This window comes from Protopterus annectens, chromosome 13.part0 (genome assembly GCF_019279795.1).
Source record: "Protopterus annectens isolate FY-2018-M chromosome 13.part0, PAN1.0, whole genome shotgun sequence".
NCBI lineage: Eukaryota > Metazoa > Chordata > Ceratodontiformes > Protopteridae > Protopterus > Protopterus annectens.
In genome coordinates this window covers 807,646,245-807,663,689 of record NC_056747.1, presented here as the reverse complement: position 1 = coordinate 807,663,689, position 17,445 = coordinate 807,646,245, and the positions used below count along the sequence as shown (strand labels likewise).

The following is a 17,445-nucleotide window of genomic DNA, read 5'->3' as shown; positions in this document are numbered from 1 at the left end:
CAAAAGTCCCAATAATTTTTGCAAATGGACCCAGCTGATAGAGCAGCTGCATATGTCTCCAAATCTTACCAGCACCTTATTTAGCTGCAAAGAAAAATCAGCTTCCATCCACCCTAAATGTAATGCTAAATTCATGAATAAATCTGTCTGGCATAACTCCCATATTAGTAATCTATGTAATTTATTTATTTACTTTAATTTGCATTTATTTACCAGGGAGGTTCGACTGGACCAAGCTGTCTGTTTTCAGCAGAGGACCGGGGAGAAAAGCTCCGGAAAAATTGCTAACATATACTATACACAAGATATTTACATGAGCATTGTGGTTTACACATACAGATATAAAACATAGGAGATAACATATAATTACAAAAGATATTTACATAAGCATAGTGGTTTAGACATACAATTAAAAGTATACCAGGTAGTAAAATATGATTGTTGTTCATACAGTATGTTTAGTAGAGATAATCTTGAAGATAAAATGAAGAAACGAAAAACTAAAAATACTAGCCAGTTTGTCAAAGGAGGAGAATATAGACAAGATCATATGAGATTCATTGACATTTTAAGGGAAAAGCTTTTCAACTTATTCTAGGGGAGAGTTAGTGTGTAGATGGGACAGTGGGGGGTAGGCAGGAGTGAGTTGGTAAGTAATGTGTGATAATAAATATAATGCATCTGTGGGAGTTTTAAAGAAGAGGTTTGATAGTGGGTAGGGGAAAGGTGTTAGAATAGGTCAGCCAAGTGCTAGGCAGTTGAATGTCCAGGAGTTGTTTAGGTGGGAAAATAGCTGTTTTTTGAAGATGGTTTTGTTAGGTTGTACCCTGATTTATAGTGGTAGGGAATGTTCCAAGTCTTGGCAATGTTGCTAGAATACAGGGAGTCACCAGAGCTGTATTCCCTTTTGGAGATTGCGTATAGTGCCTTTGTTAGTGGATCTAAGTTCTCGGTTACTGGAGTACAGGGTGATCGGGTCTTGTAAGGCTGGAGTTTTGTCAGGTTGGTACAGTATTTGGTGAGCTAGAAGAAATTGGTTTAGAGCTAAGGTGTTAGGGAGTTCCAGCCAGGAAAGCTGTTTTAGGGCTTTTTTTGGGGGGGTTTAGGGTTTTAGGTACGGTAGGAGGAGTTTGTGGCGAATTTTGATATTTTGTTGTAGTATACTGATAGCTTGTTTAAATCGCTCTTGTTTAGATTAGTTAGGACAGGAGAAGCGTACACATACATAAAGTAGAGAGAAGATGGATACCAGCTAGGGTAATTTTACTGTTGCTGGTTAGGAAGTTTTTACATCTGTAGAGACTACCTAGTTTTTTTGTTGACTTTGGTTATTGTATGAGCTATGTGTTTGTCAAATTTCATATTATTGTCAATAATGACCTCTAGTAATTTCATTTGTGTGATGAGGGAGGTAGGGGTATTATCTGATGCAGAAATAGAGAAAGGGGGAGTAGGTACTGCTGCTTTGGAAGGATGGAAGAGCATATGTTGGGCTTTTTTAGGATTTAGTATTAGCTGGGAGTTTGTTAGGTTTCAATGGATGTAAAGGTTTCTTGGGTCTTGATGTGAAGTATTTGGAGGGTGGGGGCAGGGCAGATTAAGGTGGAGTCATCAGCGTATTGAACCAGGTTTGCTAGAGGGGTGGATTTGTGAAGATTGTTTGTAAATATAGTGAAAAGTAGGGTCCTAGGATTGATCCTTGGGGTATTCCTAGTTTTATAGGAAGTAGGGGGGAAAGGGAGTTTTTCCACTGAACAGCTTGATGGCGTTGGGAGAGAGAGTCTTGAAACCATAAAAGAGTGGGGGTAGTTAGTTTTAATTCTGAGAGTGATGTTACAAGTTTTGTGTGGGAGGCTGTATCAAATCCTTTGATAAGTCGAAGAAAACTGCAGACACTAGTTGGCCGGTGTTGCATTGCATGTTTACTAGGTTACTAAAATGGATGAGTGCAGTGATAGTGCTATGGTTGGAATGGAATCCATGTTGAGTTTCGGCAAGAAGATTGTTGGAGAGGAGATGTGTTAGGATCTGGGTGTGGATACACTTTTCCAGTATTTTAGCCATTGGGTAAAGTATAGCTATAGGGCGGTAGTTTGTTAGGTCAGTGGAGGTGCCCCTTTGTGTATTGTATAATGTAGGAGATTTTCCAGAGAAGTGGCACCTTTTGTTCTGAGATTGATCTGTTAATGATTATAGAGATTGGGTAGGAAATAGCTTTGGCGGATATTTATAGAAATTTGGCAGGTAGTTTGTCTACTGCTAGGGCAGTGGGTTTAAGTTTGGTTAGATGTCTATAGATGGTGTAAGTTGGTACAGGTTGAAGGGTGAAAGAGTTGGCGTTATTTGATGGGTTATATAGTATAGTGGTGGTTCAGGAGGGTGGGTCTGTTGATAGCTTTAGTATAGAGTTGGTAAAGAACTCATTGAATTGAGTGGCTGTATTTTTAGAGGTGGTGTCTGTTTGGATGAGGTGATTTACCTGGTTGGAGAATACTGTTTATAGTGGCCCAGAACTTTTGTGAGTTGGTATTGTGCTTAGGTTGAATTTCACTGTAATTTTTTTGTTTGTCTAGTCTGATTTGTTTTTGTTTTTTTTTTTGTGTTTCTCAGTTTTAAGAATGTTTGCCTAGTAGGAGTAGTTTTGTTTTTGTGTCAGGTGTCCCATGCTTTGTCCTTTTGTTTCATAAGTTGCCCAGGGCTCTTGGTAAGCCATGGGGTATAGATGGTTTTAGTGCGGATCTGTCTTGGTGGAGCAAGTTGGTTGAGAAGGCCTAAGAAGATAGTATTGAAAAACTCAACTGCCTCATCTAAAGGAAGTGTTAAAAGAGGGGGGACTGTTAGATGTTTAAGGGCTGTATTAAGGTCGTCATCCCTGAAGTTTTTAGTGTATGTGATTTATTTACGAGATCTTGTTCTAATAAGTTTAGTTTGGTCTCTAATGAAGAAGGTTGGGAGGTGGTTGCTTAGAGTGTCAGGTAGTGTACCGGAATTTATGAGTGGAAGATGGGCAATTGGTGAGAATCCAGTGTAGTATTGATCCTTTTTTTGAGGTTTTGTCTACCCTAGTAGGGGTTTGTATAAGCTGTGAGAAGCTGTAAAGGTTAATATTATTTGAGGGGTGGGGTCTTTTAAGTAAGGTCCGATCAATATTGAAGTCGCCTAGTATAATGATTTTGTTGGGGAGGGTTTCTGATGTCCAGTGGAGAAGAAATTCTATGGTTTTGATGTCATCTCCTGGAGGGATATATGATCTTAAGATATTTAGCTGTTTTTGTGTATTTAGTCTTTACCTTAGCAAGTAGGATCTCTGCATTATTAAATGCAGGGATTTCTATGTTAAATAGTTCAACATTGATGTTCCTCTTTTAGCTGTAGGGTCTTTTCATAGTATGCTATAACCAGGGGGAAGAGGGAAAGAATGTCTTCATTTTTAATGTGTGGTTTAAGCCATGTTTCTATGAGGAAGATGATCTCCGGTAAGTATAATGCTATGGTTGCATGGAGCTCAGTGGTTTTAAGGATGCTTGTTATGTTATGGTTTATTATTAGACTATCGGATGTTTTCTTAAGTAGGCTAGTGTTGGGTCTACATAGAAAAACCAAGAAGCCAGGAAAAACACTGTCCAAAGAAACACCAAACACGGGAGGCAGGAGATAAGGTGAAAGGAAGCTTCCTTTAATCCAACACAATATACGTTCTGGTACCTCGGCAATTCGCCTTCATGGAATGTGTTTAGTGTTGGGTCTAGGCTGATTTTTGGTGATTTGTTGGACTTATTTGACCTGGGTTGGGGTTGATATGACCACTGCATAGCAGGTGAGAGGCAATGTTTATTATGGTTTGTAGGTATTTGGAGAAGGCTAAGTCACATTGTATGGATATGCTAGATTTGTTTGGTAATGGAGGAGTTTGTAGGGGTGTAGGTCATAGTTGGTGTGGTTGAAGAGTGAGGGTGAGATGAGTAAGGGGTAGTTAGTGAATGTTGGAAATGAGGCTGAGGTGGGATGACTTACGTTGGGGATTGTAATGCTTAAACAGGATGAGGTTAGATGGGCTGTGATGGTTAGTGCTAGTGTTAGAATTATTTGATGGGAGTACATGTTTGGTTTGTTAGACGTAGTAGGAGTGTAAAGAGATAACACTGTGGAATGTGTGTAGGGGTCCTGATAGTATATTGATAGGATGAACTGCAGCAACTTTGTGAGTGGGGAAGTACTATGTGTAGTGTGTGTAATATGAGAGCAAAGGAGGGGGAGGGATTGGTGGTGGTTGTTTGCATGATTGGCTGGGGGATTGGGGGTTGGGTGTGGGTGTGGTAAGGTCAGGTGTAAAGGAAATGAGTTAGGGGTGGGTGATAATGGGGTAGGGCAGGGGAGTGGAGCAGGTAGAGCTCAACCTAGGAGGTAAAAGCTGAAAAAAAAGTATCAGAAGTCTGACTAAGTAATGAAGGTAAGCAATGCTGTGCCTTAATCGCAGGGATAGTATGCCAATTACTGTGTTTCCACTATTTATTCCCTATGAATGGAAAAATAACTGATGTGAAGGGACATAAAAAGGAAAGTAATGAAAAGCTGTAAGAAATTCCCATCTCCATACCGTAAGACCAAGATGAAACAGGACACCAAGGAATTTAAGAGCACTATTAGAAAATGTAAAGCAAAATAAGAGCTTAAGGTCACTACAGCTAAAAAAGAAAACTACAAATCTTTCTTCAGTTATGTCAGGAAAGTAAGGAATAATGTCCAGCGATACAGTGAGCTTATTCATAATGTCATGTATTCTGATCCCATGGAAATAGCCAGTATGTCAGCAAATAAATTGAGTGCTTTGCCCCACTATCCATAAACATTTAGTTTCCCCTGAAGTCACCTTGTAACAAGTGTTAGAATCCCACTCAAAGGCTAAAAATAATACTTGCATGGGACTGGACAATGTGCCAGGCTACAGTCTCATCACTGCCAGCTATGTACAGTATCCTAGCCTGTACCTAAACCACTCAACCTCAGCCTGTTGACAGGGTTTGTGACTGATGCCTGGAGAATAGCCACTGTGACATCCCTACAAGATGGTGCTCCCTCTCCAGACCCAGATAGTTATAGGTCCATCAACCTCGTCACCCTTGTATGCAAAGTTATGGAGTGTATCAGCAGAACTCATTAATGTAGACACAGGCAACTTAACTGATCTAGACCGCCAAAAAGTTGTTTTTTTATGAAGGGCAGGTCACAGAGGCACACTGCTGAGGTTATGGACAGTTGTTCTCTGCACACTTGTGTATCATCGCTTGGGCCAGGCTTGTGGCACTATCCCCACATTGGTATTATTGAAAACAAAATATTCAGACTTAACATAAACCCCCTACATTTTCCTCTGGATTGTAAATCAGCTGTCCAACAGATCCCAAGTTGTGAAGGTTGCTGGCACTCACTCTGAATGTAAAATTGCAGCCAGTGGGATACCACAAGGATCAGTGCTCGGCCCTGCCATGTATGGCATTTATTTTGCAGGCCTCCAAGCCAGTATGTGGTTGACCACGTTTACTAATGACCGCAAGCTGGACACTGTTAATCTGCTCATCCACTGATGTTAAACATCTCCAGCAAGGGCTTGGAATATACACATAACTGTTGCTCTGAAAATGTTCTCAAGCTAAATGCAAAAAAAGTGCAGTATTTTAGCATTCATTAGAAAAGCTGCTGCCATCTGAAATGTTATAAATGGTAGTCCTCTCTATATATGTATGGTCATAAGACACCTCTGTACTTGGGTGGGCAGTCGTTATTTGATCATCATTTTTCCACTATAGTCAGGCGGTCCTTCCGTTTGGCCCAGTTTATTTCCAAGCGAATATCTTCAGGATGCAAAGAAGTCATCCTACCACTATAGTCTTCCCTTATCAGACCCATTATAAAAAACAGTGCCCTTCTTTGGTATGTATGTATAAATCCAAGCATATTGCTCAACTGGAAACCAAGAAGATTAAAGACCTTATATCTTTCGACTATCCTGATAGATTAGCATGACTTTCCTCATACTGAATACCCTACTGGCTGCTCCCGAGTGACCTGTGTCTTGTTTTTTGAGCCATGAAAGACCCAGTCCAATTTTATCTCCTATATTTTCACAAGACCAGTACCTGTAAAAACACTCACACTAGGGACCGAAATCTACATCAGCAAATAAGCAAGACTTGCTAGAAGGATGGGTTCCCTAACTCAACATTTTCCCAGCCTGTGGAATTAAATCTGTCTTATAGATCAAACTAATGCTTTGTCTACCTCTTTAAGGCAAGTCTTAACCAATTGAATGGTAGACACATTTACACAAGTGTGATCATGTACAGGCCGGCTCAGTTTGGGAGATCAGCACTATTAAGAGCTTGTAAAGGGTGGCAACAACTTTTTTTAAAGTTGTATATGGCTAGGCATTCTGTGGTCTCACTGATCACTTACCTAGTATTGTTCCTATGTTCCTATGACTGACAATGATGGCAAAGTGCACATGGCACAGTCCAGTGACACAGTGCTATCTGCAGCACCACTTTGAGAGGGTCAACTGCATTACCAACGTCTAAGGAACCTGTGCAGGTACAGTCCGAAAACAAAAAAATCACCAGTGAAGAGTGGCCTCCTGTTGCAAGCCCAGGCCAGGCTCCCCTTGAGTCCTCAACGTACATAGCCTCTGACTTTAGCAGTGCCTCTGAGTTACTCATACCTACAGCTGAGGGTGTGGGGGAGGGTTGCAGCACCACCATGACTCCAGATCAGTCCCTGAAGTGAGTAAAACACTCAGTGTAAATCAGCAAATTTAGTAGTCTGTGATCCATGCACAGACGACTACTACCAGTAGCATGGTGGAGGGTGTTCTTTTGCTTGTGGGATGACATGAACCCCCCTGCACAGTTACATGGAGTATAGGTAAAGGGAGTTGCTGTTGCTTTTGGCAGGAGTTGTCTCCATGGTGCTTCTCTGAGGCATGTGGCAACTTTCCTTCTGTTTGCTTCTACAGGCCATGCATTGCATGGCTGTTGGAGAGTCTGGATGTAAGGTGGCCGAATATATGCCACACCTTCACAATGCCGCACAGATTGCTGCTGAGATGGCTTCACTGTCAGCTATGGCCACACACATAGCCTGCCATACAGCCTTTGGCAACATTCCTTGAGGCTAGTATTTGGGACCCCTTTCCAGGCTGCTTACATATATTCCTGTGGTTCTTATACCTTCATTATCTTCCATGGGTGTATGGAACCTAGGCATGCTTATGGCTGTTGTCCAGGGCATGGATGAAGAATTTGTATTGGCAACCAACATGAGACACCACATCAAGGTGCACATACAAAGTCCACTAGTTTTTTACCACCCGCATTAAGCCCCAAGACTACAGGCCACTACAGTGGACATCACAAGTTGCCACAACACTGCAACTTACAATCACGACTGGAGGATGGGATCCCAACTTCCACATCTGGCTCCAGAATAAGTGGTTACCGAATTCACCTCTAGTAACTTACCTTCTGTGCTGATGTGGTTCCCCTGATGTGTGCCAAGTTTCTCATAAATTGTAAACATTCACAGTCCTAGCTTTAAGTGTTTATCAGTCTGTATTGTACTAAATTTGTTAACAGGCTCTTATCTTTTTACTCTTGCTACCTTATTGCCTGAGTGATGACTGAAAAGGATCTGCCAACCAGTCCACATACCAGTTACCAATTGTAATAAATGAATGAATGGACTGTGCCTTGTTCAGTCCCTATAATGTGTGAATATCATCATGTTCGATGCACATGGGCAAGTCCCTACATTGCCTTGTATAACATGCATATGATGATACATGCTTCTCTATGTTGTCTTTGTTATGACCAATAGTTATGGACCAGATGCCACCTGTTTGCCAGTTCTGTGATTTATTGTGCCCACCTCTGTGTTGCATGTGCTACTGTTGTTGTTTTTTCATCTCCAGACTTTGCAGTACCAGTGCTTATTCTACTGCTGTGGTTTGCATTGTGGAAATGTTTCTGCAGTAGTTTATGTAGTATCGTATTATACAACGTGGCACATACCACAAATGTTGCAGGTGTCCTGTGCATATTGCAGTACCTTGCTTTGTTTCAAGACAGTGGACGCATCCCTTAAGTTGTCCACACACATGATCACCGACATTACATGTTTCCATATGGACAGTTTTGTACTTCATCAGTGCTCTCTCTGGTAGTTATAGATGAAATCATTGTCCACAGCCCCACATCATATCCGGCATTGCCTGCAACACACAACAGTAACACCATTATTGGTGGCTTGCTCTGTTTGCATGGTACCTATGTATATTACCCTGTTTAATCTATCTCTGTGTATACCTACCAACTAGTTGACACTTGGGGAAGCCTCCCAGTACAGACCAGTGGTTTAAGTCAGATGTGTATCATATTTGTGAATAAATGGAATTGCCAAGGTGACACAAGGAATCATTTATATATAATGCCTTGGTCATTATTTGCCAGCACGCAGCTGAGGGGAGAAGAAGCCTTTCTTATTGATGTACCTGGATTCTTGATTGGCAGTATATGCACAATCCATGCTCCCAGGACATGGGAAATGATCTTTGCTGTAAACTGCCTGCATAGTAGTGGCTGTCTTCACTATAGTCCTAGAGAACCAGATGTGTTCCTCCATGTGCTGCAGCATGATGCCAAGGAAATGATATAGGATACATAGATTCATAAGTTCATAGATTAGTACTAGGCTAAGTGCCCTTGTAGGTCATTTTAAGCCTAGCCAATTACCCCATGTGAGAATCAAACCCTGCACCTTGTGTCTGTAAGGTAAACACCTTAACCATTATGCCAACCTCCCACCCCTTCATAAAATTTTCAGCTTGTACTTTCAGTGTGTCACCCATTGTAAACTTAATGAATTCTAAAAACCACTTAACCATGAGACCAAATCTTTCAAAACAAAATAATGACCCTGTCACAACTACATGAAGCCGATGTCTGTGATATGCTTAACATGGCCTCTTTTAGTCCCTGAAAGGTTCCTGTATCTAAGATGGTTAATGCATCAAATGTCTTTATGTCCACTGGGATAGGGATTTCATGCAGCCCCTTGATTTTGCTTTTAGGCAGTGCAGTTTATTCAACTTTTGTATGCTGTCCTTATCCCACTCAGCATAGGACCTCATAAGTAAAGACATAGGTGATCTCCAAACCCTGGATCCTACCCAATTCGGCTTCATGAAGGGCAGATCCTGCTTGTTAAATCTGGTGGATTCCTATGAACGTGTGACCCAGAGCCATTGATGAGGACAAATCTGTGCACACAGCATATCTCGACTTGGCAAAGTCTTTCGGCACAATCCCACATTCAAGCATTAGCAATAAACTTAGTAAACTGAATGTAAGCCTCTTTGTTGCAAGATGGGTGCCAACTGGCTCACAAGCCAGACACATACTATCAAAGTGGTTGACTCCATATCAAACCGCAGACCTGTTACCAGCAGGGTCCCACAACAGGTCAGTGCTGGGACCCCTACTGTTTGGTATATACTTCTCAGAAGTTCAAGTCAAAACTAATGGATTGTGGCTGACCAAGTTTGCTGACAACTGCAAACTAGGTGCAGTCATTGAATCCCCAGATGATGTCAGTATACTTCAGGAGGGTCTCGCACAGACCAACGGCTGGTGTATTTGTCACAGTCTCAAACTGAATGCAAAAAATTGCATCATCATTCCCTTCAGCACAAATAATGCCCCTTCACACAATCAAATCAACAACAATATCCTAAGTACCCATGAAGTGGTAAGGGACCTGGGATCACAGGTTGACCGCAACCTTATCTTTGACCACCACATGTCTACCATTGTAAGGAAAGCTTTCAACGTAGCTCACTTGATTAGTAAAGGCATTGTCTCGAGAACAAAAGAAGTTATAACCCCTATACTCTGCACTTACATAGTCCATAATTGAGTACAACTCCCCATTCAGTATGTACTCAGGGGTTTCTAACAAAGAAGATCAAAGGCCTCCAGCATGTGACATGGACCGACTAAAGTCCCTGGCACTATACTCCATGTCGTATAGATTTCTTAAGGAAGACATGTCTGGCCAACAGAGCAACCAGAGACCCAAACCTGATGAACTTACTACATATCCATAAATCAGACGGGTCTAGGTCTACCCATTCCAGGGACTTAAATATGGCCTGTGACTTGTATCTGTCCCTCCAGCATGTTCTATTTATCTCCCAGCGACTACCACATCTTTGGACAGGCTACCAATTCATGTGGAACAGAGCACCTCTATGACACTGTTCAGGAGGAACCTGGACAAGTGGATGGGGCACAGTAAATTCTTACTGGGGATAATGCCCTCAACTCTCTTGGACATGGGCAGTCATCACTAAATGCAGTCTTGGGTATTGACTAGTACTTCTACGGTATTACATTGGGTTGAAAAGGTTAGGCTTAAAATTACCTCCAGATCGATAGCCTAGTAATCTCCTGTCATCTTATGATCTGCTGGTCCATTAGGTGTTGGTATTGTGGGCACTGGCTGTGATGGCTATTAATGCATGTTTTTGTCTATAACTCGCAGTGAAACTCCTAGAAGTTTAGATTCTGATTGCTTTACGGTACACTTGCTTTATACATTTTTTAATCACTCTGCCATGTTTGATGTCATTTTTATATATTCTTTGTGCCTCGTTTGCATGAGATTCCTCATTTCCATATCATTATGCACTCCTTTGCATGCATTGCACATTATTCACATGTTTTACATTGTACAAGTCGCTCTGTTTCCCTAAATTAACCATGGCTTGCATGGTGCTCAGAACAGGTAGTTAAAATGTATGTGCAGTGGTGTACTTTGACATATGCCTAGCTGTATAGTAGATTGCTTGGGTAATGCTGCAGTATTATGCAGATGGGAAGAATGCATTCCTACACGCTTTGTAGGCTGGCATTGAGTATCTGAGATCTTGTGCTGTCAACTAACATTCATCTCATGACAGTTCATGTGCATGGAAATTGCAAAATTTTTGGCAGATTCTGTCACTTGCAGGATCCACCAGCCTTCTCAAATGAGAGTTGAATTGGTATCATATTTAAGTTGAATTCTTTATTTGACTGATAGCGCAATGGCTTTATCACTGATTTAATGAAGTTCAAGGGGCTTCCCCCTTGCAGAAAAAAAGCTTAAAATACTATTAGCTGAAAGAGGCTTTCAGCATTTTTCTTCTGGTTTGGCCACCAAATAGTCAACAAATAATTATGAATCGTAGGAATCAAGTCTTTCCCTCATTTGTTGAACATGTGCTGAACTCTGTCTAGAGGTGTTTTTGTTTGTCTTTAAAACATGCAGCTTTCTTCTTTTCTGGAAGAGTCACTGGATTGATTTCTGTAAGATTGAATCTGGGGCCTCTAGTATACATTTTGTCCTATCCCTCTAGTTTAGAAAATTTTTGAAAGCCTGACGAGTGAAGGGTAGATGTTTTTTTTCACCCCTTCTGATATTCCCTGATGGCTCCACTGCTGATTCTGTCTCAAACCATTCATATTGGGGAGATGACCTATTCTTTCCTACTGTGGAATCCCAGGCAGCCATTCCTTTCTGTGGTGAGAGTCTGATGCTAGGGAGTGGGCTAGTGTACTGGTCCTGGGGGCAGTCTACCTTCTGGGTTTATATTATAAACTTGAACAACCAAAATGTCGACTTAACTTTAATCGACACCAAAATGTTGAAGCTGCACTTCATCAAACGGCCAAATCAGCCATTCTGTTACATCTGCCCTTTTACCGACTGTAGTAGGATCTCAGAGTTAGTATATTTAGTTAGGGGGGGTGTGGGGGGGTGAAGCCCCCCACTTAATAGTGTTTATTTTAATGTAGTGTCTGTTATTGGCCTACAGATTTCTTTCTGTTGGAAATAAATCTATGATTTGGAGTTTCGATGAAGTGCAGCTTCGACATTTAGGTGTTGATCAAAGGTAAGTCGACATTTTGGTTGTTCGACTTTATAATATAATCCTACCCTTTTCCTATTAGGAGCACACCCCCCCCCCCCTGGTGTCTCCTTCAAGCCCACTATTGCCGTCTTCCAAGGGAAAGAGTGCTTTCACATGTTGACCCTTCCTCTTTTTTTGTTGGTGTTCAGCAGCATGACATCGTGGGTTTGACTGGCTCATACTCTGTTGGGTAACATCTAGTGGTTCTAACAAGCACTGCCCTTTGACAAGCTAAGGCTATCTCCCTTCCTCACCCAAAAAGGTTGAGTTGATAATGTCTTCTCACTCAGTCAGCTTCTGCAGGCAAACAAGCCACTAATTGAACTTTGATTGCCTACACCATAGTCAGAGCTTTATCCCCTGTGCCACAGAATTGACTGAGGGCTGGATGCTTTTGACATTTTTTTTTGATGAAACAAGCTTAGTTATCCCATCCTTCCCAGTTCACTTGTCTTCATCTCCCTGTCAAGGAATATCTCAAAAGAAGGCCAAAGTTCTCCTTTAGCTTTGCAATCTCTTCATCTCATGTCTTGAAGGATGGTTTTCTAGTTCTGATTAGTTTTGACATCTCCATTGATGTAGCTAATGCCTTGAGTACCCGAATGAAGCAGTGAAAAAACCAATGTAGCAAGTCGTGCTTATCCAACAGAAAGGCATTTTCTTTGGTGGTCAAATTTTTTTTTCTGCATTTGAAGGTAAAATTTCCAATGATCTTATCTTTTTTCATCAGTCTGGATGTTCATCGTGTTTCACTGCTGCAGTTATTACACTTGGGTTATCCTACTGTCAGGCGGTCCTGCAGTCGGCCAGAGTTCCAAAGTCTTGGTCCGGTGTCGGTTGCTGTCGCTTCTTCCCTGACGTCAGTGTGCCAGGGGTATATAAGATGCAGCCGACGCCATTTTCTTCAGTCTTTCTTGCCGCGCGGTACCCGAAGCAAAAGCAGTTTGCAAGTGCCGGTCGTATTTGAATTTCAGAACCGAAGTCTTCATTAAAGCTAAGTACCCCGTTGGGGAAACTTTTTCTTGCCTCAGACCGATGTCAGTAAAAGTTAATAATTGCATTTCTTGTGGGAAGCAAATACCTCATAAGGATTTTCATTCTTACTGTATTCCATGCCTAGGCCCAGACCACGATGTTACTAGTTGTCGGTTTTGTGCTAGATTTAACAAGTGCGCTATTAAACGTCGGTTTGATTTTGCACGCCATTATTTTGGTCAAAGGTTCAATTATACCATGCCGCAGGAAAAACTGACGACCGGAATACACAAAAAACACAAAGACAAAGATAAGGACAGGCATCCGAGGTCCAAAACTGACGATGAAACCTCTTTTAGAACAGTCGCCGGTTCTCAGTGAGGCGCTTTCGCAGCCCCTGACACCCGCTACCTCAGAGCCACAGGCCGCCTCCGACTCCCACGTGGAGATCACTAGGCCTCTGGAATCTCAAGTTATTGGGCCTACGGAAATTAACCCCTCAGATAGGTCCGGAGCCGGTGAGCAGGCATCGGCTTCTGAGGGTGTTTTCAGACCTTCACAGCTTACCATCAAAACAGCAACCAAGTCTAAAACTCCATTAAAGACAAAGAAACAAGTACAGCATTCACCTGGACAGGCTTCCATGCCTAAAAAACAGATGCTTAAAATGGCCGAAGACCTAATTACTCTGATCAGGGGTTCCCATCCCCCTCTTGATAAAAGGCCTAGGCAGGATACAGACTATGATTCCTCTGACCAGGTTTCCATTTCTTCTGATTCCTCTTCAGACCAGGGATACTCTTTACCCTTCTATGAGGACTCTGATGCTGAAGAATCAATCCCTTCAGCCTGTCCTCCTGAGGATTACTCTTTTGGGGAAACTTTACATACCATGAGGGAGCATTTCCTTTGGGAGAGCCAGGATTATTCAGAATCCAAGAAAAGGCTCAGAGATTTTCTTTTATTGCCTTAGCACAGGCCCCTTGCTATTCTGTCTGTGTTAGATATTGTGGATGATGTGTTCTGTGAATCCAGTTTAACCCCTGATTCTTTGCCCCCAGCACCAGTCAAGCCAGATAGGTACTACAGAGTCCCTGACACTCACAAATTTCTTTATAAAAACCCTGCTGTTGACCCAGAAACTATTTCCCAGGGTCCCAAAGGGGTAAAGGCTTCCACTGCAAAAAATCCAGTTCCCTCTGACAGGGATTCTAGAGCATTAGATAGATGGGAGAAGAAAGTGTACACTTCTGCAACTTTAGCAGTTAGGGCTTTAAATTGCCAGTTCCACATGCTTAAATACCAGCAATATTTAATGTCTCTGTTAAAACAGAAAATGCTTACAAGCTCAGAAAGTCCTGACTATAAGGAAATGCAGGATTTATTGCCTGCAGCTGAACAAGTGGGAAAACATACTCTGCAATGTGGTTTTGATTCATTAGAGGCTTCTTGTAGAGCCGCAGTTACTGGATCTGTGATTCAAAGGCATGCTTGGTTGAAAGAACAAGGTTTACCTGATCATGTTAAGGCAAAATTATTGGATGCTCCTTTACAGCATGATATCTTGTTTGGTGTTAAGGCAGAAGAGGTATTAAAGAAAATGGAGGATAAGGCAAAATCTATGCAAACAGTGAAGGATTTCTTACAGGTACAGCCACCTCGATTCAGCAGAAATTGGCCTTCTAATAATTGGTCCTTTCCAGTGTCAGACAGACCACAAAGAGGCAGATACAGACGCCCAAGAGGCAGATCTCAGCCCCAAGGCTCTTACAGACCATGACAGTGAGGTGCTTCAACCCCAAAAGGAGGAGAAGACAAGTCACAACCTTATAGGAAACAGTCCCAATGACTTCCCCCTTCACATGCCAAGCACTTACCTTTTGGCAGCTCCCTTAGGGGGAAAACTAGCTTTTTTTTCACAAAATTGGCATATAATCACCCAAGACAAATGGGTTCTGGATATTGTCTCAAGGTTACAGGTTCCACTTTCACACTCTACCAAGGCCAAATGGAATGCCAGACCTGCCACAGAATCAATGGGCAGAGGGACAAAAACAAATTAACAGCCCTCATGGACATGAGAGCTATTCAAAAAGTGCCACAACAGGAACAAGGTCAAGGATTTTACTCAAGACTTTTCTTGGTCCCCAGAAAGGACAATGCCTGGAGACCCATACTGGACCTCTCTACTCTAAATACTTATCTGGATGTTCCGAAATTCAAAATGTTGACACTGCAGCAACTTCTTCCCATGCTGGGCAAGAAGGCTTGGCTAGTTACATTGGACCTCAAAGAGGCATACCTGCATGTCCCAGTCAGACAAAATTGCAGAAGATACCTCAGATTCACAGCTGGCACAATGCATTACCAATTCTCTGCACTGCCCTTTGGCTTATCTACTGCGCCCAGGGTCTTCACAAAATGCCTGGGACCAGTAATTGCATTTTGCAGACAAAAAGGAATTCAAATATATCCCTACTTGGATGACTGCCTTATTCAAGCAGAGAGCAAGGACATTCTTCTAAAGCATCTGGCGTTTGTAAAAAGATTACTAATTTGCCTAGGGTACACAGTAAACGAAAAGAAGTCAAAACTAGTGCCCTCACAAGAGATAATATTCCTGAGTGCCAGCTTAAATACAGCGGCCCAGATGGCTTATCTCACGCCAGACAAGCAAACACAACTGACTCAGTACTTTCAATTGATGGCAATAAAAACCCAACTCCCTACAAGAAAAATTCTGCAGGCCTTGGGGTTCATGGCGTCCTGCATACTACTAATACCATATGCCAGACTGCATATGAGGAAATTACAATGGTACCTAAAAAGTGCTTGGACTCAGCACAGACACAGTTTGGAAACAGTAATACCACTTATTCCCTGCCTACAGCAGGAGTTTCGATGGTGGGTACAGGCATGTCACCACAACAAGGGACAGCATTTCACTTTACCCACAGCCAGGCAGACACTAACAACAGTTGCTTCGGATTATGCCTGGGGAGCGCACATGGCAGGAAAATGTATTCAGGGCAAGTGGGCCACAGAACAAATGCATCTTCACATCAATCAGAAAGAGTTGCCAGCTGTACAAAATGCCCTAACAGCTTTCAAGGACCTTCTGCATCCAGGACAACTATTGCTAAAGACGGACAACACCACAGTTATGTGGTACATAAACAAGCAAAAGGGCACTCATTCCTATCCCCTCTGCAGACAAGCCATGACTTTGTGGAACACAGCACTGACCTATCAAGTTCATCTACAAGCACAATTCCTGCCAGGAAAGAAAAATACTCTGTCAGACGACTTACGCAGAAACATCATGGATCCTCACGAGTGGAAATTAAATCCACAAGTATTCAGCATTATAACACAAAAATGGGGGTGCACAGACATAGATCTTGTTGCCTCCCTTCTGAACTGCCAACTACAGAAATTCTGCACAAGGACTTACCCCACACAAGCATGGAAAGTGGATGCTCTCGTTCAGCTGGAAAACCCTAAAAGTTTATGCCTTCCCACCACTGCCTCTCCTGTCAAAGGTACTCCTAAAAGCCAGACAAGAAAGGCCAAAAATGATCCTGATTGCCCCAGACTGGCCACGCCAGCACTGGTACCCAATCTTAAAGAACTTGGCTCAAGGCCCAGCATGGATTTTACCTCAAATTCCTCATCTTCTGACGTAACAAAACAATCAGATCCTGCACAGCCAGCTCAAAACCTTAAACTTGGCTGCATGGCAGATTACTTAGCCAAGCAACCAACACCTCTCTCTAAAGCTGTTATGGATGTCATTTTGGAGGCCAGGAGGCCCAGCACCAGGAAATCCTATTCAGAAAAGTGGAAGAGATTCTGCGCCTGGAACCAGGCTCAAAGCTTTGACCCTCTTGTTCCAAATATTCCTCAGATATTACAATACTTAACTGAGATGCTGGACAAAGGCCTATCCTTCTCATCCATTAAGATCCACGCCTCGGCCATCTCATCTCATTACAACACAGATCCTCCTATTTTCTCTCATCCCGCAGAGCACCAACATCAACTTGGGACCTCAACTTTGTCTTGGAAAAACTAACTTTACCTCCTTTTGAGCCAGCCAATTCAGCAGAATTAAAATATGTGTCATGGAAAACTGCTCTGCTTCTGGCAATAACCTCAACACGAAGAGTCTCAAAGTTACAGGCACTAATGGCGGTGGAACCTTTCATCATTTTTCATCAGGACAGGGTTTCTTTAAGAACAAACCCTACTTTTATGCCAAAGGTGGTATCCAGTGTGGCTCTTAACCAAACTATTCACTTGCCAACATTTTATCCAAATCCCCAGAATAAAGGGGAGAGACTTCTGCACTCATTGGACATACACAGGCAGTTATACTTCTACTTGGACAAAACAAAAGCTTTCAGGAAAACTGAGCAATTGTTTGTAGTATATGCTACAGGATCACAGGGAAAGGCTATTTCAAA

At 42.3% G+C, this 17,445-nt stretch overlaps 1 protein-coding gene across 1 annotated transcript in view; it reads left to right on the top strand.

The window, feature by feature from the left end:
- Window positions 1-17,445, top strand: part of RNFT1 (ring finger protein, transmembrane 1) — a 1,122,488-nt gene that overhangs the window by 745,920 nt on the left and 359,123 nt on the right. Inside the window, exon 7 of the mRNA XM_044054534.1 lies at window positions 5,753-5,775. Within this exon, the coding sequence (XP_043910469.1) occupies window positions 5,753-5,775 (23 nt within the window). The remainder of the gene's footprint in view (window positions 1-5,752; window positions 5,776-17,445) is intronic.